Raw genomic sequence first — 25065 nt, 5'->3', positions numbered from 1 at the left:
AGTCCTAATTTTTTTTCTATATTTCACTTGTATTTTGACTATTTAAAAATCCAAATGTTGAATTCTGCTAAAATGTTTTTAAAAAACTGCCATTCAGTTTTGTGCTTGATTCTGATTTCTTGCTGTAATATACGAGGGGTGATTGGTAAGTTTGTGGCCTAAGGTAGAAGGAGTCAATTTTTAAAAATGTAGAACATTTATTTTTCGGTATGGTCCCCTCCTACGTTTACACACTTAGTCCAGCAGTGGTCGTGGAACATGTGGATCTTGGACCTCCAGAAAGTGTCCACAGCAGGGGTAATTGATAAATTCGTGGCCTAAGTAGATGCGCTCTTGTTAACATGCACATGCAGTTCAACGCTGAGTGATTATGCAGAAAGTTTGAAGTTGATAAAGCAGGCTATGAACTTATCAATCACCATAAGGTAGGAGATGAGTTATGTGCATGTAACGAGAGCTCATTGCCGGCTACCTTGGGCCACGAATTTATCAATCAGTCATGCTGTGGACACATTCTGGAGGTCCAAGATCTGTATGCTCCACAACCGCTGGACTGAGTGTAAATGTAGGAGGGGACTATGTTGAAAAATAAATGTGCTAGGTTTTCTAAAATTGACTCCTTCTACCGTAGGCCACAAACTTATCAATCCTTCGTATTTAAGATTTATTGTGTTGAAACTACATTTCATATACCATACAAGAGTTCTCTGAATGACAAGTCAATTATTCTGATCAAAATGGGAAATGTGCTGAATTAAGTAAATTTGTATAGACAGTGAATAATTCATGTAATACTGCAGGAGTGCAAAAGTAATTGAGTATTGCTGCTCAGTCCAGTCATATAGTCCTCTTCTATTGTTCTACACATTTTTCAATGTAAGAATCACTCTATCAACATTAAAGAAATGGAAGCCTGCATCATTTTTCCCATGGTGCATATTGTTACTTATTCCAGTAATGTTGAGTCCTATTATTGGATAGCATTGCAACCCTAGTTGAAACCAGCTGGACTGGTTAAGTGGAAATTGTGAATTGAATATAATATGCTTATTCAACAGCTCATAGACTGGTTATACTACAGCATGCTGCCAGTTGCCTCATGTGTGCTGGTTCTGCCCTTTCCCTGCAGTTTGCTCTGAATTGCAACCACTTTTTTTTTTAAAGTGCGTGTGTTTTTGCTCATCACCTTTTAACTTCCCCATTTTGGCTGTGACCTCTAATCTTGAATCCCTCCAAGTAGTACAGCTTCCTACTATCCATTCTGTTCAGGAACTTAACTATTCATTGAAGTTCCTTCAAATCTCACCTATCAACTTCTCTCCTGTGATTGAAGTAACTGATATTGCAGAGCCATCTCGCCCATTGTGTGGATTATTTGATCTGAGTGTGAAACTAGTCTTCTCAAATTTGGCTGCCTTAATGAGTTATGGTTGTTTTTTTTTAACCTTTGCTTTGTTAAAGAAGTACACATTGCTGTCTGAATTGTGTTCCCCATTGTTATATCTTCTCAATTGTTCTGCCTTCTACTTTAAAATTTGTGCATTAGTCCATGAAATGTAATTGGGCCCTAATACTTGATGTTCTCATTGGTTCCCAGACTGTCTTGAGTATTTCCAAAATTCATGTTTCAAAACTGCTTTTGTATAAGGGAGATGGCTTTCTACATTGTATGAATTTTTATTACGATTACATCATTAATTTTCATTTTTCTCAAGTAGAAATTCTGATCTCTTGCAGTTTTTTAGATTGCTATGCCTCTGAGTTCACGGTTTTGAAGATGGTGGAAGAGGGTGAAGGTGGCGTACCTTTGGAACACCTCATAACCTGTGTCCCTGGTGTTAATATTGTCACAGCACAGAATGGTATTAAAGTTGTAAAATGGGTTCATAACAATCCACCGCCACCTAATGCTGGTAAGCTGACATGTTATCCAAAGCAAGCTAATGGAAAGTCTGGTTTAATCTAAGTACAGACACAGTTGCAATGGTTGTTATAATTTTATTTAAAAGCATGGTAACTTTTATCTTAAAAACACAAAATGCTGGCAGAACTCAGCAGGCCAGACAGCGTCTATGGGAGGAGGTAGTGAAAACGTTTCGGGCCGAAACCCTTCATCAGGAGTGAAGTAACATGGGATAGTCGAGGGGGGATAAGAAGTGGGGGGAGGGATGAAGTAGAGAGCTGGGAAGTGATAGGCTGAAGGGAAATGGACTAGGGGGAAGGTGGAGAATTATGGGAAATAAAAGAGAAAGAAAGGTTGGGCTGGGGGGAGATTATAGTGGGGGGGGGAGAGAAAGAGAACCAGACTAAACTTATAGATAGGGATGGGGTAAGTGAGGGGGGGCAGGGGTATCAACAGAGATCTGAGAGTTGAATGTTCATACCAGCAGGTAGAAGGCTACCTAGGCGGGAGATAAGGTATTGCTCCATCAATCTGCGTGCGGCCTGATTTTGACAGTAGAGGAGGCCATGGACAGACATGTCGGAGTGGGAGTGGTCTGTGGAATTGAAGGGTGTGGCCACAGGGAAATCCCGTCACTGCTGGAGGACTGAGCACCGGTGTTCGGCGAAACAGTCTCCCAGTCTGCAGCGAGTATCCCCAATGTATAAATGGCCACATCGGGAGCACCGGATACAGTATATCACCCCAGTTGACTCGCAGGTGAAGTGGTGCCTCACCTGAAAGGACTGTCTGGGACCTGGGATGGTGGTGAGGGAAGTATGGGGGCAGGTGTAGCACTTCTTCCATTTGCAGGGATAAGTGCCTGGAGGGAGGTTGGTGGGGAGGGATGGGGGGGATGAATGGACAAGGGAGTCGCTTTGGGAGTGATCCCTGCGGAAGGCTGAGAGTGGGGGGGGGGGGGAGGAGGGGGAGATGTGTCTGGTGGTGGGATCCCGTAGGACGTGGTGGAAGTTACGGAGGATTATACACTGGATATGTAGGGTGATAGGTGAGGACCGGGGGACTCTATCCCTGGTGGGCTGGCGGGGGATGGGGTGAGGGTAGAGGCGCGTGAAATACGGGAGACGCGATGGAGGGCAGAGTTGATAGTGGATGAAGGGAAGCTCCTTTCTTTAAAAAAGGATGACATCTCCTTTGTCCTAGAAAGAAAGGCCTCATCCTGAGAGCAGATGTGGCAGAGGCAGAGGAATTGAGAGAAAGGGATAGCATTTTTGCAGGAGACAGGGTGGGAGGAGGAATCGTCTCGGTAGCTGTGAGAGTCCCCATAGGAGGTGGCAGAAGTTACGGAGAATTATACGTTGGATCTGTAGGCTGGTAGAGTGATGGGTGAGGACCAGGTTCCCCTCCCCCCACTTTTGGCTTTCCACAATGATCACTCCCTATGTGACTCCCTTGTCCATTCATTCTCCCCCCCCCCCCCCATCCCTCCCCACCAACCTCCCTTCAGGCACTTATCCCTGCAAACGGAAGAAGTGCTACACCTGCCCCCATACTTCCATCACCACCATCCTAGGCCCCAGACAGTCCTTTCAGGTGAGGCATCACTTCACCTGCAAGTCGAATGGGGTGATGTACTGTATCCAGTGCTCCAGATGTGGCCATTTATACATTGGGGAAACCCGTCGCAGACTGGGAGACCATTTAGCTGAACACCGGCGCTCAGTCCTCCAGCAGTGGCGGGATCTCCCTGTGGCCACACACTTCAATTCCATAGACCACTCCCACTCCGATATGTCTGTCCATGGCCTGCTCTACCGTCAAGGTGAGGCCACACGCAGGTCGATGGAGCAATACCTTATCTCCCGCCTAGGTAGCCTCCTTCCCGCCGGCATGAACATCCAACTCACTGACCTCCGTTGATACCTCTGCCCCCCCTTACCCCCATCCCTATCTATAATTTTAGTCTGGTTCTCTTTCTCTTTTTTCCCCCCTCACTATAATCTTCCCCAGCCCTACCTTTCTTTCTCTTATTTCCCATAATTCTCCACCTTCACCCCCCCACTGCTCATTTCCCTCCAGCCTATCACTTCCCAGCTCTCTACTTTATCCCTCCCCCCACTTCTTCTCCCCCCTCAACCACCCGATGTTACTTCACTCCTGATGAAGGGTTTTGGCCCGAAATGTCATCACTACCTCCTCCCATAGATGCTGTCTGGCCTACTGAGTTCTGCCATCATTTTGTGTTTTTTTTTTAATTTATTTCCAGCATCTGCAGATTCACTCGTGTAACTTTTATCTTGCAAGTTCTTGCACAATTTGTAAATTAATTTAACATGCATGCATCAGTAGGTATTTGAGAGTAGGGCAAAAGGTGCTGTATTGGCTGACCTAACCTTTTGGCTAACCAGAGCCTGATCTGGGAGGAATGGGACAGGGTGGGGGGGGATTGAATGCTCAAAATGGGGACATTGGTCATGAAGCAGGGTCAGAATTTGGGAGTCTGAAGTTATAGAAATTATACAAATAATGGAACTTGCCTTTTTTGGAGTCCCATTTCATGACAATGCTACTAAAATGCCTTTGTTTGGCTAATAGCCAGTGCTGATTGACCATGAGTGGCATGGACTATCTTCTCAGACAGTGCTCTTAAGTGTTGAGTGGGAAATTGGATAATTTGACACCAGGCAGTTATGAAAATTATGACAGAGCACAAATACAACTTATTCAAGAGGCTGTATGATGACGTCGAACAGCTCGGATGGGCTAGTTTGCACTGATTTGTACAGCTGTTTCTATAAGGAACTACTGATTAACTCTGCATGCATCAGCAAGTTCTGAATTTGCATAGCTACTCAATGCAATGTAGCAGTATCGTACATGACAAAGGACGTTTCTGTGACGTGCCAAGCGCGGAGGGGTTGAGTACAAATTCTATCTCATTCTTTGGCTCTATGCCAGCCCTTGTGGTTTATTAAGCATGACTCTATTTGAATGAGTTTGCTTTTCCCATTGAAATAGTACAGGTCTACCTTCTATAATCCGGCACCATTGGGACCTGAGGAGTGCAGGATTAGTGAAAATTCCGAATTACAGAATGATTGCATTAAGCAATAGCTAACTGCCTCATCATACCTTTAAAATATCATGTAAATCAGTATGTTAGATAATAGAAATATTAAATGAGTAGCAAGTGAAATTTTAATAAAGTAATATACTGTACAGATTAAAATAAAGGATGCAGGTATATGTACAGGAATAACTTGTACAGAACAGTTGAGCTGTTTCTAAAGTGAAACGTTTAATATACCTTCAGGCAAAGTTACATGTCTGCAAGTGTGGGGTTGTCAGGATCATCAACATCTTCATCTTGAAAAATGTGTGAAGCATCAGGTACTGCTGCTGAAACTGGCACAGCAGTTCCTTCAAAAACTGATGTTGGTGGCAGCACATCTGAGTGAGCAGAAGTAGGGGAATGGAGGTCTATACGCCACATTTCATGCGATAGCCAGGCGGCCGGGGATTCGGTGCTGGGCTCTTCCCTCATTTGCAGTTACAGAGGAAATCCTCATTAGTTTCTTTTCCTCTGCTTAGTAATATACTTAAATTCAGTGGGTTGCCACATCTGATCTGAGGTCATAGGCAGAAGAGAACAGAGTGTGTCGTGGTTTCTTGTGCCCCACAAACGACCAGAAGACGCAGAAGATTCTTCAAGAAGGGTTAAACTTTAATTTGCAAATCAAAGCTGAGACAGTCATTGAGCTAGTCGCTGATTGCCCACCGATCCTTGTGCAACGGTGGAGGACAGAGCGCAACTGCCAGCAGGCAGGCAAGAAGGCAGACCGACCCAGCACATGCCAGCTCCCCCACTGCTAGTGGGTGAGACAGGCAGGTGCCGGGCAGCTGCGCCGCACGCAATTGATATTAACAAATGCAGAAAAACGAGTGGGAATTGCCTGTCTGTGCTTACAAGAGTACGCCAACACATGAACAGATCTAGCACAACCAAAACAATGCGCAGCAGATAGGTACAGTGGCCCGGGAAAGTGAAATTACAGTTGTGCAGATAATTTGATATCAGTACCAGATTATTAAAGAAACCAGATTACAGGTAGTGGGATTAGTGAAGGTCGACTGTACATGAAGCCAAGATTTTTTCTTAAAGAAAAATAAATGTAAAATTAGAAAAATGCAAATTGAATTTAAAGTTTAGAAATATTTGACCTTTGCACTTTTCTAAATTTTAGATTTATTTTTAATTATTCAAGTGGGTTGTGCAAAATGTCACCAGTCATCAGAAACTTTTAGAGATAGTGGAAAAGGCCTTCTAGCAGAACTGTCAAGCTTAGTAGTCCTGCAGTATATTCTCAGAGTGAAGGACCATGATGTACTGCCTTCAGGACCTTGAAGCAGTGCTGCTGTTAAGGTGCATATGGCCATGGGAATGGATTACAGGTCATGATCAAGGTCAAGCACAACTGGCCCTTCGTGTTTTCCTTTGGAAAAGTTCATGTTCAATGGGATAATGCTATGCAATTCGATTTCTAGTCAAAATAAGAATGTTGTGTACAATACTGCAGAAGGTAGATGGGCAAACATGCATTAGAACCTAAGAAATAGGAGCAGGAGTAGGCCATCCAGCCCATCAAGCCTGCCCCACCATTCAATAACATCATGGCTGATCTGTCTGTAAATTACCTTTACGGTAATTATCTGCCCATCTACCTGCCTTTTCCCCATAACCCTTAATTCCCCTACTATGTAAAAATCTATATCTAACTGTATCTTAAATATATGTAGTGAAGAAGCCTCAACTGCTTCCCTGGGCAGAGAATTCCACAGATTCACCACTCTGGGGGGGGGGGTGGAGTTTCTCCTAATCTCTGTCCTGAATCTTTTTCCCTGAACCTTGAGGCAATGTCCTCTAGTTCTAGTCTTTAATTAGTCCATTATTATTATTATTCTCCATTGTATTCTTATCACCATTCTAAATTTCTGTACCTACCAAAACTGGCTCGGGAAACTGGAATTACGATTGTACCTTTCTACAAGTTGTTTTATAAGAATTTCTCTAACTATTGATGTATATTTGACTAGGGTTTTAAAGCATTGAACGGAACCATTCAAACCAATGGTCCACATGAGTCTTTGCCATTCTACTTATTTTTTAAAGCATTATGAAATGCTGGGATGTTCTGTTGAAGACACATTGTGAATGGGATGGTGGGAGTGTATCAAGAAAATTGCATAGAAATGTTTTTGTATTCAGGCAAATGTAAATTTAAAGTGCTGCTACACCCTATCCTCGTTGTATGCGGGGGATATGTTCCTCACAGTCGACGCATAGTGTGAAACGCATAATGTGAATAATTATTTAAATGGAGAAAATAGGGATGCGTTCCAGAGGGCTTCCTAAATATGTTTTATCTGTAATTTATTCACATTTTCATACCAATATGACACAAAAGCAGTACCATAGGGCAACATTCGTGTTATATTTCATCAATTTAAGGTAATAATCAGTGTAATAAATCATAGAAAGTTAACATACTAGGGTGTACAGTACTCGCCAACGGTGGCAGGTGTGTTCGCTCTGGGAGATGAGGTGGATGGTTGTGGGTCGTCAGGATCAACAAGCACAGCAAGGGGTGAATGAAGACTCACAGAACTGCCGGCAGCAGGAGATGACACCGGTTTGAGAAAATGGTGAGGGTTGTTTGCTTGGCAGCATTTTATTTTTCAGCATAAATTTGCTTGTAGGGTAGAAGGGTTAATTGCAGGGAACGACTGAAATGCTGACTCCATTCTAAACTTGGGTCCATGTCCATCACCATTTGTGCAAGTGTTCTGACTTCCACCATTCCCTCACTGTTGGTAAACTCCCAGGATTTTCAAAATGGTCTGTTGCTTGCAGCATCTGAGAGTTAGTTCACTTTTTTTTAAAAAAAAATGCCTTGAATGTAGATCACACCTTGGTCGAATGGTTGAATCAGCAATGTTGTGTTAGGCGACAGGAAATGCACTGTTATGTTACGATGAATGCTGTCCAAATGTTTAGGATGGGCTGGCGCATTGTCAAGCAACAAAAGAACTTTAAAGGCAAGATTCTGTTCCTGGCAGCAGTGTCCCAAAACTGTGTTACCTTCACCTAACGCTGCCCTGTTTATAATTTCCAACTTTTTTTTTAATATAGTTGTTAAAGCGGTTCTCTGCCACTTGGCTGATGGCTAACTATTTCAAGCACAAAATCACTGCACCGTAGGTAAAAACTCAAAAGTGTAAGAGCGCAAGATCACACATCTACTCCTTGCCAAAACCAATGCGAGACTGGCAGGAGTGAGACTGAGGTGCATGCACCTGACTTGTATTGGTGGGAAAGCGGTGCTTCTTATCCCAACAGTGAGACTGAGGCGTGTGCACGCGACTTGTATTGGCAGGAAAGCGATGCTCCTCGCCTAACTGAGTTTTGGATGCATATAAGGAGACGTTGGTAGAAATGGGTTCCTTGCTAGAACTTAATCTGCATTGTCTGAAGATGCATATAACGAGGATAGGGTGTATTAGTTTAATAATAAAAGTTGTGCTAGTAGATTTTTTTTTTAACTTCGACTATGAAATGTGCTCACTAACCTACAGAATCAATATTTTCACCCTTTTCCCCTCTGAAGATCCTTGTCCGCTACGGTGCAGGAGTCCAGTGGGGAATCCTCAGCTTATTCAGTTCAGTAGAGAAATAATTGATCTAATGAAGAACCAGGCTCATTGTGTCATATCTCAACACAAATTTATACCAACTTATCATCATCATTTTGGAAAACAGTGCAGAGTTTCAGACTATGGCTATTCCAAACTAATGGAGTTATTAGAAGCTGTGCCTCATGTTTTACAGGTAGGTTTATGCAAAAATGAATTATTTATACTTATTACATGCAGTACATATTTTTAACTGAACATTCAGGATAAAAGCAAGCAGTGGATGATTTATATTATAAAATGTAAATAAAAACCAAGAAGCTAAACCTAATGGTAATTGTCATGGGCAAATTTTGCAAATTTTTAATGCAGAAGCTCCTGCTGTAGATTCTCCCACATCTTGCAATACAATTTAACTGACCATTTCTTCTTGCTGTTTACTTTAGATCCTTGGTTTGGGCACCAAACGCCTGCTTACATTAACTCATCGAGCACAAGTAAAGCGCTTTACAAAAGACATACTTAAACTTCTTAAATCTCAGGCCAGCAAACAGGTGTTCATAAAAGAATTTGGACAAGCATACCACTGGTAAGTATCATAGAATTCCAGAATTCATTTTGGTTCATTAAGTACAATTATTTTGATTTAACTGAGGGCTGGAGTTTTTCTACTTTGACTTGTAGCAGCCTTTGTCTCTACTAACCTGAGCAGATAATACAAAGCACAATGTTGAATTGTTTCTTCCCAATGATATTCACTCCCCTCTAAGTCCAAGTCAGGTCAGCTAGATTTGGTGGGTCTTGGCATATTTTCAGTAGGATTGAAACTATCCAAGTTTAAACTTTGCAAAATAAATTATTGATTGGAATGAAGTTTTAAAAGCTCAGGTTCCCACTCCGGGATGCTGTGTTAAGCTTGGTTCCAATACAAACTCTTAATGCCTGAAGCAACTCCTTTTATGTAGGCATGGACTTAAAGATGATTTGCATTTCCAGCGATATGACCTATTCACTTACTTCTGATATAAACTCACATTGTCATCACCAAATCCCCTGCTGTTGAAATCCTGGGGTTCACCATTGATGAGAAACTCGACCAAACTAGATGCACATTCTTGATCCAAAAGTTGGTCAGAGGAAGCCTTCTGACACCCTAATGCTCTTCAGTCTGTAAGACGCAGGCCAGGAGTCTGATAGAATACTCTGCTTAATTGGATGAGTTCCAATAGTACACAAAACTAGATAACATTTGGGCCAGGACAGCTCAGTAGATTGGCAGCCAGTCCCACTCTGTATACTTTCTCATTACCTCGACTGCCATCATGGCATAGCTACATGTATGTTATTTACCAACTACACTACAGCTACCTAGCATAGACTAGTTCCATAGCAGCACTAAAAACCACATTTTCCACCGAAAAGGACAATAGCAGCAGGTGTACTGGAATTCTACCTACAGGCTCCCTTCCAAGGCTCATAATGCCCTTCAGTGCCAATAGGTCTAGATCTTGCAATTCACCCAGTCATCATGGGCAATTAATCCTCACCTTTTTTTCCTGTTAATTTAAGGAAGAAACCAGCTGTCCTTTAGCATATCCCATCGTAACATTGATCAAATAGTAGAATGACAGGAAAATGAAGGACTCTTGACAATGATAGATGAATACCATAAAAAGTCTTGGGAGTTTGTTCTGTAACTTAGCAATATTTTCATCCAAGGACCAAAATCAATGTCTGTCTTATTTTCTTAGGTGCTTTTCAAAGGATTGGGATGTCACAGAGTATGGTGTGTGTGAACTGGCTGATCTGCTTTCAGAAATACCGGACACTACAATCTGTATTTCAAAACAAGATGAAGATACTGTGATTTCTATCCCAAAGAGAGGTTTTGTTTGTTTTTAAAATTTGATCTTGTTGCTAGAATTGTAATATTTGGCACAACGTTGCAGCATTTTTACTTTAGAAAGTAAATTTCCCTTTTTTAAAAATCATCAACAGCAGCAGCTTTGTTACTAATGTAAAACGAAACATTTACAAATATGAAGTGTTAAGTCCCTGGGGCATTTTGATTTTCTCCTGAGATACATTTCTTAAAGGATGGGCAAGCTTTAAAAGTAGGTTTAAAACTTATGAACATTGATTGGATATGGAATTTCCATGAAATGTAAATTTTTGATTAGTAATAACAGGATCTCCGATTGCTAATAGATGGTGCCACATGTGTACATTCTAGAACTGTACATGCTCTTTTGCAAGGATACCATCATCTTTAAGCCCTTGACCAAAAAAGGTGGAATATTAGCAACTAGCCCTTCATATAGCTATCATTTTGCTCTAATTTGTACCATGGCTTCTAAAAAATCAGTGTTTTATAGATACAATGAAAGGAAGTTGGAGAACTACTTTTAAGCTATTAAGTAAATTTTATTTTAGTATGAAGTTAAAGCAGTTCCCCATCCCACACAAATCTTTTATTCCACCTCACCTCCTTACTACCGCCAGCATAGATTTTTAGTTATATAAAAGTTAAGGTTATGGAGAGGGTAGAGCTAGATCCATTCACAAGCCTTGTACATGCACATCCTGTCTTCGTGTGACTTTAATAAATTTGGATTTATCAGTCTTCCTATTTTAAAGTAGAAAGCCAAGTTATTGCTGTGATTGTGGTCTCATAAGACAATGGATTGTTAGTCCTCATTTTCCTGAAAAGCACTTGTGAGCATTAAGACCACCCAACACCTTAAGGATCTTCTAATGTTCTCAAATTATTGATTCATTGAGTTATATTTTATAATATCCCAGTGTTGGATTTGAATTTTCAGTTCTTCAGTCATTAATCCTGTGCCATACCATCATGCTGTTGCAGGATGTTTAACGTCAATGAGACATGGATATTTTTAGTGGGGGTTGGGGGGGGGGTAGGGTACTGTGTAAAGTTACCAGCAGCTGCATGCTAAGGCCAGTAGGTGGTGGTATATAGTGAGGTTATAAAACCCTGTCTGATCACGCACAATCGCATTTGTTTATGTAAAAGTTTGATTATTTTGGATTCTTCCAAATTGCTTATATCCCATCATTTGACTTAATGGGGTTTGTTTTGGTGTCAAATATTTTCATAACTATGGAGGCCTAAAACCTTATTCAATGTGGAATATTTCTATTTAGAGCGTACTCCAGAGGAAATAGAAAGAACAAAGCAATTTGCAAAAGAAGTAGTGGATCTACTGCGACATCAGTCTCACTATCGCATGCCCTTTAGTAAATTTATTCCTACATACCATCATCATTTTGGGCGCCAGTGCAAACTTTCGTACTATGGCTTTAATAAGCTCATGGAACTGTTTGAATCTATACCTGAAGTGTTGCAGGTATGTGTTATTTATTTCTTGTGTCCTTACAAGTTTCACTAACTATAAAATTGAGTGGTGTCTGATAATGCAAAATTTTTTTATTACAAAGTTAGTATTATTACCTGATACTGAACAGTATTCTTGAAATGTGTGAAGTTTGAGATGAGACTTTTTAGTATAGTGAACAAACCAAACAAATGGGATTGATCCTCAGTTGTAGAGTTGAGCATTTAAAACATGAGTGCTTTAATTTGACTCCCTCTGACTCATTTAAATTTTCAGGAACTTGGCCCTCCATCAGGAAATGTAACTTGTTATATTTTTATTTTTTCAATAGCAGGGACAAGAGGCAGTGTGTATTTATTAGACCTAGTAGCAAAATCCATACGTTCCAGGATGTTTTCAATAGGTTAGTTAGCCGAGTTAATACCAGTCATGTTTTCAATTAATCAAACTGCAGTTACCTTTTTCTACTTGTCCATTTCAACTCCAGGGATTTAGTAACCTTGCAACAAGATATTATTCTTATCTCCTGTATGTACAAAGTATTAATTTTGTTTCATTTGATTATTTTCTGAATTTGGGTACTTAACGTTAACCATCTGGATGAACTATTTGTACATTTTTAAATGTTAGAGGTTTTGATGCATATGACAATATTGTCCACAGGTTCTAGAGTGTGGCGAGGAAAAGATTCTTCTTTTAACAGAAAGTGAGCAGATAAAAGCACTGACGGCACAGCTTGTTAAGTTGCTGCGGTCTCAAAAAGACAGTTGTATGATACTATCGGATTTCCTTTCCGAGTACAACAATACTTTTGGATATTCTCTGCGCCTTCAAGACTATGATGTCAGCACTGTTGGAGAACTTATGCAGAAGTTCTGCCATGTTGTAAAGGTATCGTATGGTTACTTTTGTTACAAATTCTCCATTTATTTTTTGGGGGTAAAATTAAAATTTTATACTTTCTCTTAAAAGGTTATTGACACGCCAGCAGGTAAGCAGCTCCAACTAATAAACAGGAAGTCTCTTCGCACACTTACTGCTCAACTTCTAGTGCTGCTGATGTCTCTGGAGGGCATTTCACAAATGAAAGTTGAGGATCTTAGAAAACGTTTTGATTCCACTTATGGAAGTCCTCTTGTCCCATCTGAATATGGTTTTGTGTCTTTGGCAGAACTATTGAAGAGCTTGCCATACTTGGTTGAGGTATGAATTCTGAAAATGTCCAGCTTTATTTCTTATGTACGAATGTCAGTTTAGTAGTTGTGCAGTCTCATGCCAAAATTGAAATGTAAATACCCCTAAGACCATAAGATATAGGGACATAATTTGGCCTATCAAGTCTCCTCCATGGCATATTTATTATGCCCCTCAACCCCATTCTCGTGCATTCTCACTGGAATTTTTGACTCCCTTACTAATCAAGAACCTGTTAATACCACTTTAAATATACTCAATAACATGGTCTCTGCAGCTGCCTCAGAATAGCAGAATGTCCCTGTAGAACAGAAGAGGAAAAATATCTTTAGACAGAGAGTGGTTCTTTTCTGAGGCTGTGCCCAGTGGTTCTAAGACTCCTCTAGTATTAGAAACATCTTTACCATATCAGCTCTATCTATCCAGGTTTTAACACTCCTTATTTTAAAATCCAGCGAGTGCAGGCCCAGAGCTATCAAATGCTCCTCATACAATAACATTTTCATTCCCAGAATAATTCTCAAACTTCCACTGGACCCTTTCTTGGATATGGAGTCCCAATCTCACAATACTCCAAATGTGGTCTGACAAAGCCTTTGCTTTGATATTCTAGTATATTGAAATGAATGCTAACATTGCATTTGCTTTCCTTGCCACTGACTCAATTTGCAAGTTAAATTTTAGGGAATCCTGGATGATTACTCCAAGTCCCTTTGCATCTCTGATTTCTGAATTCATTTCCCATTTTAAAAAAAAGTCTACACCTTTAACCGAAGTGCAAGTGCATACACTTAAGCTACACTTAGACAGATTAGGGGAATGGGCAAAATCCTTCTACAAATTCTGCTTCTTTAACATGTTCCTTCACCTATCTTTGCATCACCCACAAACTTGGCTACAAAACCATAAATTCCAGCATTCACATCATTAATATACAATGTCAAAATAATGGACCCAACACCAACCCCTGTAGACGACTAGTTATCAGCAACCAAAGAAAAAAGACTCTTTGCCTTTTACCAATCAGCCAGTCTTCTATCCAAGTAATACCAGAGGCCTTCTGAAAATCTAAGTAAATAACATCTGCTGACTCTCCTTTGTCTATCCTACCTGATTATTTACTTGATTGAGATACAATGTGGAGTAGGCCCTTCAAGCCACACTGCCCTGCAACCATTGATTTAGCCCTAGCCCAATCACGGTACAATTTACAATAACCAATGCACCTACCAACCAGTACATCTTTGGACTGTGGGAAGAAACTGGGACACCTGGAGGAAACCCTCACTGACATGTACAGAGAATATACAGATTCCCTGTGGACAGCAGTGCAGATTGAATCTGGGTTGCTGGTATTGTGCTAACCACTACACTGGCATGCCACCACCTCAAAGAATTCTAATAGATCTATTAGGCAGGTTTTCCCCTTACAGAAACTTCATCATAATCCTCCATTAACTTCATCCTTAATACTGATCTCAAAATATTTTGCCAGCTACTGAAGTCGGGCTGCTGGGCTTATTTCCCGTTTTTCCTTCCTCTCTTAAAGAGTGAAGTTCCTGTCTTAGAAAATCTTTTTGTTTTACTGATATAGTACCATAATGATACAATGCACAATCATCACCTTGCATGAAATCTATATCAAGCTATCCTCAAGAAATCCGCCTAGTTGTTTGAAATGGTCTGTTCACTGTACACTATTTTAGGGTTGGAGATTGCTAAAAGATCCCATTGCTTCTCAGTTCAAACATTCAAATAAAGCCATTTAGTTTCATATGGCTTGAGCTACCCTGTTGTAATTTTATACTAAAACTCTGATCTGCACACTCAAGATCTCTGCTGGATTATCAGCTTTTCCCAGCTATTGGATGTTATCCATATTTGTACTCCCAACACTTCTATTCTTTAAGTGGTTGCACAGTATCATAATTTCCCCATGTACCTGGTAAATTTAAAGGAGTACAGAGCTGTCGCCCTGCAAGTTGCAAGGCAACACAGCAAATTATGCCTGGTAAGCCAGCACCAAACCTTAAGGATTTCCTAATAGTGGGGTAGAACATTCTCAGATTTTTGGAAAGGAAAACTTAGACAAGGCTGGATTCTGTTTCAAGGGCATAAAAAGTTCGTCTTCCATGTTGCATTAATTGTTTTTTTTTGGTATTGTCTTTATTTTCTGGATAGTTTGCATTTTAACTAGATGGTATATATAAATGGGAAAAAGAAAATATGTCTAATGAAATATTGGGTCAATGTATTACAGGTATTCACTGATGACATGGGAGAAGAATATGTACAACTCACCAAAGTATATCAGTTTGCTAAGAACGTGCGAGCTTTGTTGCACACCTACCACTATCAGCAAATTTTCCTGACTGAATTTCCTTCCACCTACCATAAGTATACTGGTGAAGTGCTACAGCCTAAAATATATGGATATGCAAGCATAGAGGATCTTCTTGTTGCTATTCCACAGGTAAGTTGTGCCTGTCAAGTCTGATTTTTATATTTGGTGGCTCAGACAGTTAAGTTGTGGGTCGGTGTCTTTTCATCTGAAGTTGAATTGAATATTCCCAGCACTTTCTGAATTTTGATCATAATGACAAATAGATTACTGTTGCAAATCCTGTCATTTTTGTATTTGCGGTCTAGGTGAAATTGCTAGAACATTAATTCAAGTTTGATCAATGCATTTAGTTACATCAAACATCAGCAATTCTTTTGAAGCAAAGTGTTTTCAAATTCTTCAAACTTCATTCCACTTCATTTTAAACAGGTCATCTGGATAAAAGGACATGGACAGAAAAGAATAGTGGTTTTAAAAAATGATATGAAAGGTAAAAGATTAAATAGTATTTTTAAAATGTCTTGTCATTTTTCTGTTCATGTAATTCATAAAGAAAAATGTTCTTCAAATCATAATTCTCCAAATTAAAATTTGTGGAAAGAACACAATTTTCATACCTTTACAGTAATTGGAGATCAAGTAAAATAAAGGACTGTCTGAAAAGCTTAGGTTGATTTTTATTTTCACTGTTTGGGATTTGGAATCGAATTGAATTGGTTTTTTTGGAGCTGTTGTGCTGCAAATTTATCTTTGTCATTCTGAATTTTTGTCTTGATTTTGTGATTTATGATTTTTAAAGCTGCCAGCTAATGCCATTATTACAGAGTTAAACTGATGGTAACTTGGATTTCCATTTGTCTGCAGCACACACAAAATGTTAGAGGAACTCATCTGGTCAGGCAGCATCTGTGGAGGGGAATAAACAGTTGACTTTTTGGGCTGAGACCTGTATTTCTGTACATGGGTGCTGAATGACTTGAGCTTTTACAGCTTTTTGTGTTGCTCTGGATTTCCAGCATCTGAAGAGTCATGTTTTCATGCATCTACAGCTTAAGATGGAGATCGTAAAATTGTTCTTTGATTCTGTAGGTTGAAATGTCTTCCAGCCATGCTGGAAAATACTTTGAAAATGAGCTGAACTGAGATTAACTGCATTAAGCAATCATTATTCATCAGATTCACTGGTGCAAACAAAACAGATTTTGTCCATATTGTTGATCAAATGTTTTTAAATTACTTTTGAAACTTGGTACTTCAGCTCACACCTTGTGTGTATGTTTAAATATTTGTTCTTAACATGTGTTTAATGAATTGATATATCATTGTTGCTGGGTGCCAGTGATACTGATGTTCAATGAAAACATTGTCAAAATATTTGAATATAGCAGAAGTCACTAGATGTTTGTGGGAAGCTTTATTCAAGGTCATTGGTGAGTGCAATCACTCTATCATTTGACTGCATAGTTCAGGCCAGATTTCTGAGATCTCTTTCTGACTAAATTAAATACATTGCTAATAATTTGTCTTTTTCTTAAAGTTCGAAACAGCTATGATAGTTGTTCTCCAGCATCAATAGCTGAAGAACCTGAGCAGATGCAAGAAGACCCAAAGCGGCCAATAACCTTGGTTTTGGAGAACTCGAGCAAAAATGGGACAAAAGAGTTTAATGCTCGCAGCTCCGGTAAGTAATAGATTTTGTAAGTAAATTGTATTAAAACAATTGGTCCTATGGACTTGGAATAGAATTATTCGGCACCTTTCAAAGCCACAACAACATCCATCCAGAAGGATGGAGCAAGTACATAACTAGAAGCCTCACTGATTTATTTCCTTCCATCTGATTTATTCCCCTCCAGTCACTTGTACACTCAGTTATTTAACTATACCTCTTCCCACCCTGTCATTTGTGAAAATGCTGTTCTGTTCTTTCAGTTCATTAATCTGTCAAATCTGTTCTTGGAATGAGCCTTTCCATTCTAGAATACTTGCAATGTCTTTTGTTTTTCAAAGAATAGGGTTTTCTTTCAACCATCAATGCTACCCACAATTGCATCTCCATTTCCCACACATCTTTCACCCCATCCTTTGCCATCATTAGGGGAATGGATTTCCCCTTGTTCTTGTCTACCTCCACACAAGTCTCCATGTCCAACAGAATTCTCCCTTGTCCACTCGTTCCTTCCCACTGATGACCCTCCTGGCATTTTTCCCATCAAGCATAAGTGCTACACCTCCCTCACCACCATTTAAGGCCCTAAAATGTCTTTCCAGGTGAATAAATCACATTACAAGTGTGTTGGGGCAATGTATTCTATCAGTGCACCTGGTGCAGCATCCTCTACATCAGTGAGACCCAGTGAAGATTGGGGGACTGTTTTGTCAAGCACCTTCACTCTATCCACTGCAAAAAGCAGGGTTTTCCAGTGACTGTCCAGTTTGATATCCCTTTCCCATTCTGACATTCGCCTACATTTTTCTCTGCAGCTGCAATGAAGCCAAACTTGGGTTGGAGGAAAAACACCTCCATATATTTCGTCTGAGTAAACTCCATCCTGATGGTGTGGGCATTAATTTCTTCTCTCTTCCATTCCCCATTCTGTTTGCCCTCTTACCCTTTCTCTCATGTCCATCACCTTGCTCTGGTTCCTATTCTTTCCCTTCCTTCCATCATCACCTGTCCTGTCCTATTAGATAGCTGCTTCAGCCCTATACTCCTTCTACCTTCTTCATCCATTCACCATCTTCCCCCTCATCTATCACATGCCAAAGTGCACTCCTTCCCATTTCCCCCCTCCCCCCAATTCTGGCTTCTGCCCCCTTTTCCAGTCCTGATAAAGCGTCTCAGCCTTGAAACATCGACTGTTTATTCTCCTCCATAGATGCTGCCTGAGTTGCTAAGTTTGTTCTGCATTTTGTGTGTGTTGCTCAAGATTTCCAGCATTTACAGAATCCGTCTTTATGAATTGGCACGTATTACCTTCCTTTCTTTGCTGTTCTGGAAATTGCATTCTGAAAGCAACTTGACTGGCTCCAATATGTGCTTCTACAAGACATCTCCGTTTGGCCTAGAAATGCCTTGGTAACAATATCCTATGAATAAATTAATTTTGAATTTTCAACATTGGTGAGTGATCAAAGAAACAGTCTGTTTTAATCCAATTGGTTCATTTACCATTGACACGGAACGGTCATTAAGACAGATATTTGGGAACACATGTTCAGTATAAAAGCAGAAAATCAATGGAGAGATGCTTATACAAGAATGCCTGCATGGCTTCTCGAGGAAGCAGATTAACTGTCTTTGGCTGTTGAACTGTTACCTCCAAAAGCAAGTTGAAAGATTCAAAGAAGCCATTCAATGCCATTTGGAAACTTGTTTCAAAACTGCCAATATCATAATACTTGGCAGTTTTTTCTTTTAGTATAAAGGACAGTTTTAACTGTGAATGAATACAAAACTTCTTAAAAAAATTTTATGGTGACACTATTGTAGACTGAAATAAGGCAGATGTTATGTAAATTTGTACAATCTTTCATGCAATACTTCGCTTACAATACTCGGTGTACAACTTCTATGGGAAAGTAATAGTGCATAGTGCTGAATATTTAGTAATGTACATTTTTGTTAAACTTGTATCACCTTTCACAGGTTCAAACCAAATTGAACAGGAACTTCTCAGCCTTGGGAAACAGTCTCCAATTGACTTGCTGTGTGGACCTGTCCCATCCTGTTTGCCATCCCCACAGCTCAGACCTGATCCAGTTATTCCTGAAAGTACTGATCTTATTCAGTTTGAGGAACCTGATGTTGCAGGTGAAAAACTATTATTAATCTACTTATATATAGATCCCACTGTGATAGAAACGAGAATGTTCTGACTCTTGACATAATTCCAATCTTGTTATTAAACTCTGACCTTGCAAATCTTTTCCCAGTCGTTCTGCAGCCTTGGCACATAGCATGCAACCCTTGGGTGCATCTAGCCCCCAAATATTTGTCATCCCTCGCCATGCTGGTTGCCCAAGCCTGTATGCCTATTAACAGTTCCCAGGAATCCCTTGTTATATAGATACCTAGAGCAAATAAATGATAATTGCTGCAAATTGCTTTTTACAGAAGCTTCATGTCCAGTAATTGTATGCATTAAGATCACAGTAGTTGTGGAGGGAGAGAGAAAATAACTTCTGTTAAAGTGATTTAAGTTTGTAATGCTGTGCGATTTTCTAAACAGACATGTTGATCTTGACAGAGGAGGAGAAAACTGTCCTTCCTGCAGCCATGACTGAAGAGGCATTTACCAGTGGCAATCTCAACAACCAGTTGGATGAAAATGTTCCCACTGCATCCCAAGATATATGTGAATCCAGGTCACTGCACATGGAAATGACTAACAGTCCTGTTAAGAAGCTTAGAAACAAAGTGAAGTTGGCAGCAAATTTCTCAATGGCATCCCCTCTTAATACTTAAGTGAATTGAAATAAAGAAATGCCTTGTACTTGCAATTTTTATTGAAGCATTTAAATGGATTCTGAAGTACTAAATCCAAAGAATTGGACTTCCCTTTTATCTTCGCCTCCTATTTCTGCATTTAATCTATTAAAAAAACAAAAGTAAAGCTTATAGGAAGAAAACTTAATTTGTATTTGGAGCTTGACCCAAACAATTTGTTCATTTTACTATAGTCCATATTCTTTATGGCTTCTACTTAAGATTCCAAGATCTGCATAAGTTTGTTATAATGTAGTTATTTGTAAAGTTTGGCTAATGATTTGGCTCTGAAGGTCAAAGAAAGCTGTTTTTCTTGCATTAAGATGCTTGTTCATGTACTATCCCCACAACTTCCACGATGCAATAGATATATTGACAGCTCAAAATCTGGTTGCGGTTTGTTTTGATCCATACATGTAAATCAGTAAGTCTTGTATCATATAACAGGACAAGTGTATTTGAAATGATTAGAATGTTACTTGAATGGCTTGTAATTAAAAATTAGTTTCCAGTTTTGTTCATGTCTGTGGAAAGAATAGTGTCCATTTCATTGGTAGTGTTGATGTCCTGTAGTTCAAGAATGAAATTTAAGAAGTTGCTGGTGTTGCAAATTGTGCTGGGATGTGAAGATGTCCCATAATGTCTGGGTTGAGTATTGTACTGCAAGTTGGTTTAATTAGTCATCTCCAAGCCTGATCTGGTTAATTACATCTAGAACCTGAGACCACCATAGCCTTAGCAGTCTGCTACTCTTGTGGTGTTTCTCTAGTCCAATGCCAGTGGCACTGGTGCAATGATATATTTAAGGTGAAATATGCATTTATTGCATAAATCACAGGTCATGGGTCAGGAAAGGAAAACAGTTTAAAAGCTATCATTTTCCACTTGACAATTACTGGAACAGAATCTCCCCCCTGAAAGTGGAAATGTAAAGGTTTTGTTGTTGAACCTTAAAGCTATGTTTCATTGGGGAGTTCTGTGAAAACGAACAGTCACAGAAGGTTGTCTTTTTATTGTGTAGTGCTTTTATTCCATTGTTTTCAGTATTTGCTATTGGGAAGTTTTTATGTCTGTGATAGCAGCACCAGTGTGAGGACATTTGGGCAAGGTTGAAAGGATTGAAACTATGTAGCAGAGAATTTTAGGCCTTCTGGACAGATCCTGGCTTTTACAATGGATTGTATTTGCCGGGCTTCTAGATTACAGTTAACCTATTATACAAGAAAGGTTCTCCACTGGTGTCAGATTGTTTAGTGGTATAAGGTGTATTTACTGAAATGAGATATTTCTATGGACATGCACCTGTCACAGTGCAGGTTTATAACATGTGTAAAAACTGAGATTAGCTTCAGAAATGTTTTTTTAAAAAACAAAACTGGAATGAATTTAACATTTTTATAGATATCTGTTCCATTTTAAAGCTGGAGCTCAGATCCTAAAAGGTATGTTTGAATATTGTTTGTGCATTAATATATGTAGATTTTTGAAAGAAAAATCTTACTGAAAACAGCAGTTTAGTACTAAAAAGCTGTTGTGCAGGAACTATTGCCAAATACCTTTTCAGTCCATGTTCAAAATATAGAACAGAAATATTCTTGTACTATTACAAGCCACTCAAGTCACTTGATGCTAGGTTTCTGGATTGTGATGCCTAAACTTCACAATATCTAAGGTTCTAGTCCTGAAATTGTTCAGTTATGCAGTTTTGCATAAAATTGTGTTGGTATTCACTAGATTGAGTAACAGACTTTGTACAGCCTATGTAAACTGGTGGAAACAGATCGGTTTGAGGTCTTCGAACATTATTATGTTGGCTAAATATTGGCTATTTCTGAAATTATGACAAGTGCTTCTGCTTTGTTTCCTTTCTATGAATGTCCAACAAAATTAAAACCAGTTTTTAAAAAAAGTTTCCAAATGCTGGATACTTTTTGGGACCAAATTTATTTTGAAATAAATATAATTTTACAGCAAGCATATTTTGTATTTGTTTGTCCTTCATTTTGGGATGTTTTCAAAGCCTCTGGAAAATAGGTGCAAGTCCTCCACTGAGCATGGAAATCCCTACTCCACAACTACTTATAATGGAAAGGGAACATGAGGGATTGAATTGAGAACAAATACATGGCTAAAAGAATGCATCATGTCCAAACTATCTGCTCAATCATTTTGTCTCATTTGTAAGAATCCGTGTCTTATTACTGGGCCATTCACAACCTACAGAGCAAGTTAAAGCAACCCACCCTGATCCCAGGGGTCTTCAAAATGATGCATTTTGAAGCTTGTGATGCATTTCTGTAGTCATACAAAGATTCTTGATCACTTTTGGGCTGCTTGCATTTTCTTCTGGTAAAGGGTGAACAGCTTTTCAGATTTCCAACATCTGTTCTTATTTTGCATTGGCAAGAATTAAGTCGGAACCTGAACACTTTTTTTTCCCCGTAAATAAATTATAGTAGTGTAAAATGAGTTTAGAGAATCTTAATGCTCCAAATATTCTGAATCAGTACCATGTGCTACTCCATACATGCATTTTGAAAGAGCTCTTGACTGCACTTCAATTTTTCACAGCTCTGCTCTTGCTTCTCCACACAGGCAGCTGAGCAAAGATACAATGTTTTCTTTTTCTTCTTAACCCCCCACAATTTATTTCTGCCCCACCAGACTTTCATTCAATCGATCATTCTTTGCAACTTTCTATTGTCAATATAATATGGGCAGATATAACTTGCAGGTGCCATTTCCTTATCTACTCAAGTCTGCTCACTACCCACTCCCCAATCAAGCAGGTGGCTTCAATAACAGCTCATTGGCACGGCAACCAAAATATCACCATACCTCTTTGTCCAGTCTATTTGTTCACCCAACTTTTCTGATTTTTAAAACTAACTTGCTTTCTCACTTCCCAGTTCTGACAGGATCTTATAAATGTGAACTTTCTTTCTATTTACATAGTTGTTGCTAGAATGTGAAATATTTCCAATGTTTTCTGTTTATATCAGATTTCCACTATCAGCTGTTACCTTAAAAACTTTTCACAACTGTATTTCCCCTACAAAGCAGAGAAACTTCTCATTTCCAAGCAAATGACTTTATTGTGATCAGAGCCTAAATGCACAGCTGTTTAACCACATTTCAATAATTGTACATTTCATTAAAATAGAATGTAGCAATAGATAAAAGATTCAACATTAAATAAGAACAAATATTGGATTAGTCATTGTATTTAAATATGAGATCACAATGAGTCAGGAGAAAGACTAAAGTTCACTTTCATTTATGTTGCGTGCAAATGTGTTGGGAATTGGTTTCAGAACTACCTGGTTCTACCACATTTCATGTGCTCTCACTGCCTTCTACCATTGGAGCTACATGAGCCTCTGAAGTTGCTTCTATGCCAAGGAGAAAATGGTGCATGAAAGGGAACATTTATTCAAATATAACCAACAAGGGAAAAGAAATGAAAGTAATCAAATTAATTACAAGGACATTGGGGAGAAATTAATCTTGAGGCAAAGGTTAATTCCCACAGATTTTTGTGTTCCTCCCAAAGATGAATTTCTTCTCCATGACCCCAAACTTTTTTTTAAAAAAACTCCTTTATTGCAGATTTTACAACATTCTAACCATGTCTTCACTCTATATTTGATTACTGATGAATCTCAATTCTATAGTACATTAACAATATCATATTCATTAATAAGGAAACAATTGTAATACAATAAGAACATTTTAAATTATACATGACTATCTCTACTTGGTCACTGTACATTTTTCTGCAGGACAGAATGTGTCTCTATCCCTGTTACAGTCACTGAGTTTAAATTTTGTAAAGTTTGTTACCTGACTTTCAGCTGAGTATGCTCTTTCACAGCAAAGTGTTGTAATTGTTTGTGAGTCTCCGGCTGAAATGCCTGGTGAAATCTCGAGGAATATGAAATAAGCCTGGAAGAGTTGTTCCACTGAAAACCCTGTAAAATCCTATTAGTGTTCGTAGGAAATTTTATAAGTGGTATATGTATCCTGTTAGTACTTCTGGAACAATATCATAAAACTACTTATTCTCACATGCCAGGTATAAAAAGTTCACATTCTACCAGTGGAAACGAGATGCACTTTGATTTTTAGCATACAGAGTTTGTGATCCATGCATGAAGGGCAGACTCACTTCAACAGTCTTTTATCGCAGTATGGTATAGTCAGCTGTTACTTGTCCAACCTAGGTGTAATTCTCTTTCACAAATACTTGGGAAATTCAAATCTGATTCACGGGAGCTACATAATGTTACACTGTGTAGTTCCACAGCAATCTTTTATTAAGGCCATTCCAGCTTTGGTGACTGACGGTTTGTTTGGAGGAGGTTCCTTAACTGCAGACATCTCTTTTGGAGCCTCTGCAATATTAAAACAATGAAAATAGTGGGATTTTGTTTCAAGTTCACAATCATTCACCACACATTAAAAAAATCTAAAGAGAGCAAACTCTACAATTCTTTTTTAATTCTTCCAACTTTGATAACATCCTTTCTCCCCAGTCCTTCCCATGTACTGCGATAGCAACTCCAATGCCCTCTGGTACTTTGAAAGTTTCCAGTTTCTGGTCTCAGCCAGCTCATCTTCACAGTAGAATGTAACACCTCCTTCCCATACCAAGATAGTCTGAAGGTCTTTATTCTTTGAACAGAGGTCCGAATCATACCCTTTTGCATCTATTGACATCCATTTGCCTTGCTGAACACGTTCTCACATTGAACAATTTCTCCTTCACTTTCTGGGATATTGCAGGGGTCAGAGCTAAGCCCATTTCCATTTTGAAAATGTGGACTGGTATTTGTTTCAGTCCTACTCAGGCCTCTCAACACTTTCTGAGACATAGTGGCAATTGTATTGGTGCTACTTTCGTTATTCATAGTGAACTAAATATTACTTTTCATGCCATTTTCCAACTTTGTGCCAATTTCACTTTCATATTGTCCATATTTCTAGATTTCTCTGTCTCCAACTCAGGAGATAGGCTTGCAAGCTGACAGAGTCCTACCAACTATCTTGATTATATTTCCTAAGATCCTACTTCCTATAAAGATTCTAT

General features: G+C 39.2%; 2 protein-coding genes across 4 annotated transcripts in view; one reads left to right on the top strand and one right to left on the bottom strand.

Annotated features, from left to right (window-relative positions):
• The window catches only part of LOC132399206 (meiosis regulator and mRNA stability factor 1), a 72705-nt gene extending 50754 nt beyond the window's left edge, over positions 1-21951 (top strand). The window contains exons 16-27 of one of the 2 annotated variants that reach the window (XM_059979352.1): positions 1738-1913; positions 8569-8789; positions 9040-9182; positions 10345-10478; positions 11759-11961; positions 12613-12840; positions 12922-13152; positions 15404-15616; positions 15917-15977; positions 17025-17168; positions 19137-19301; positions 19738-21951. In XM_059979352.1, coding sequence (XP_059835335.1) covers positions 1738-1913; positions 8569-8789; positions 9040-9182; positions 10345-10478; positions 11759-11961; positions 12613-12840; positions 12922-13152; positions 15404-15616; positions 15917-15977; positions 17025-17168; positions 19137-19301; positions 19738-19955 — 2137 coding nt within the window. In that variant the 3' untranslated portion in view covers positions 19956-21951. Of the gene's footprint in view, positions 1-1737; positions 1914-8568; positions 8790-9039; positions 9183-10344; positions 10479-11758; positions 11962-12612; positions 12841-12921; positions 13153-15403; positions 15617-15916; positions 15978-17024; positions 17169-19136; positions 19302-19719 lie in introns of both variants that reach the window. The other variant, XM_059979351.1, reaches the window with a different exon arrangement.
• A 1106-nt stretch (positions 21952-23057) lies between these two features.
• mpv17l (MPV17 mitochondrial membrane protein like) overlaps positions 23058-25065 on the bottom strand; it is a 99522-nt gene continuing 97514 nt past the window's right edge. For both annotated transcript variants that reach the window (XM_059979370.1, XM_059979367.1), the window contains exon 6: positions 23058-24370. In XM_059979370.1, the coding sequence (XP_059835353.1) occupies positions 24252-24370 (119 nt within the window). In that variant the 3' untranslated portion in view covers positions 23058-24251. The remainder of the gene's footprint in view (positions 24371-25065) is intronic.

This window comes from Hypanus sabinus, chromosome 9 (assembly GCF_030144855.1).
Source record: "Hypanus sabinus isolate sHypSab1 chromosome 9, sHypSab1.hap1, whole genome shotgun sequence".
NCBI classification, from domain to species: domain Eukaryota; kingdom Metazoa; phylum Chordata; class Chondrichthyes; order Myliobatiformes; family Dasyatidae; genus Hypanus; species Hypanus sabinus.
Note: the sequence above shows the minus strand (reverse complement) of the source record. Positions and strands in the feature narration are given on the sequence as shown.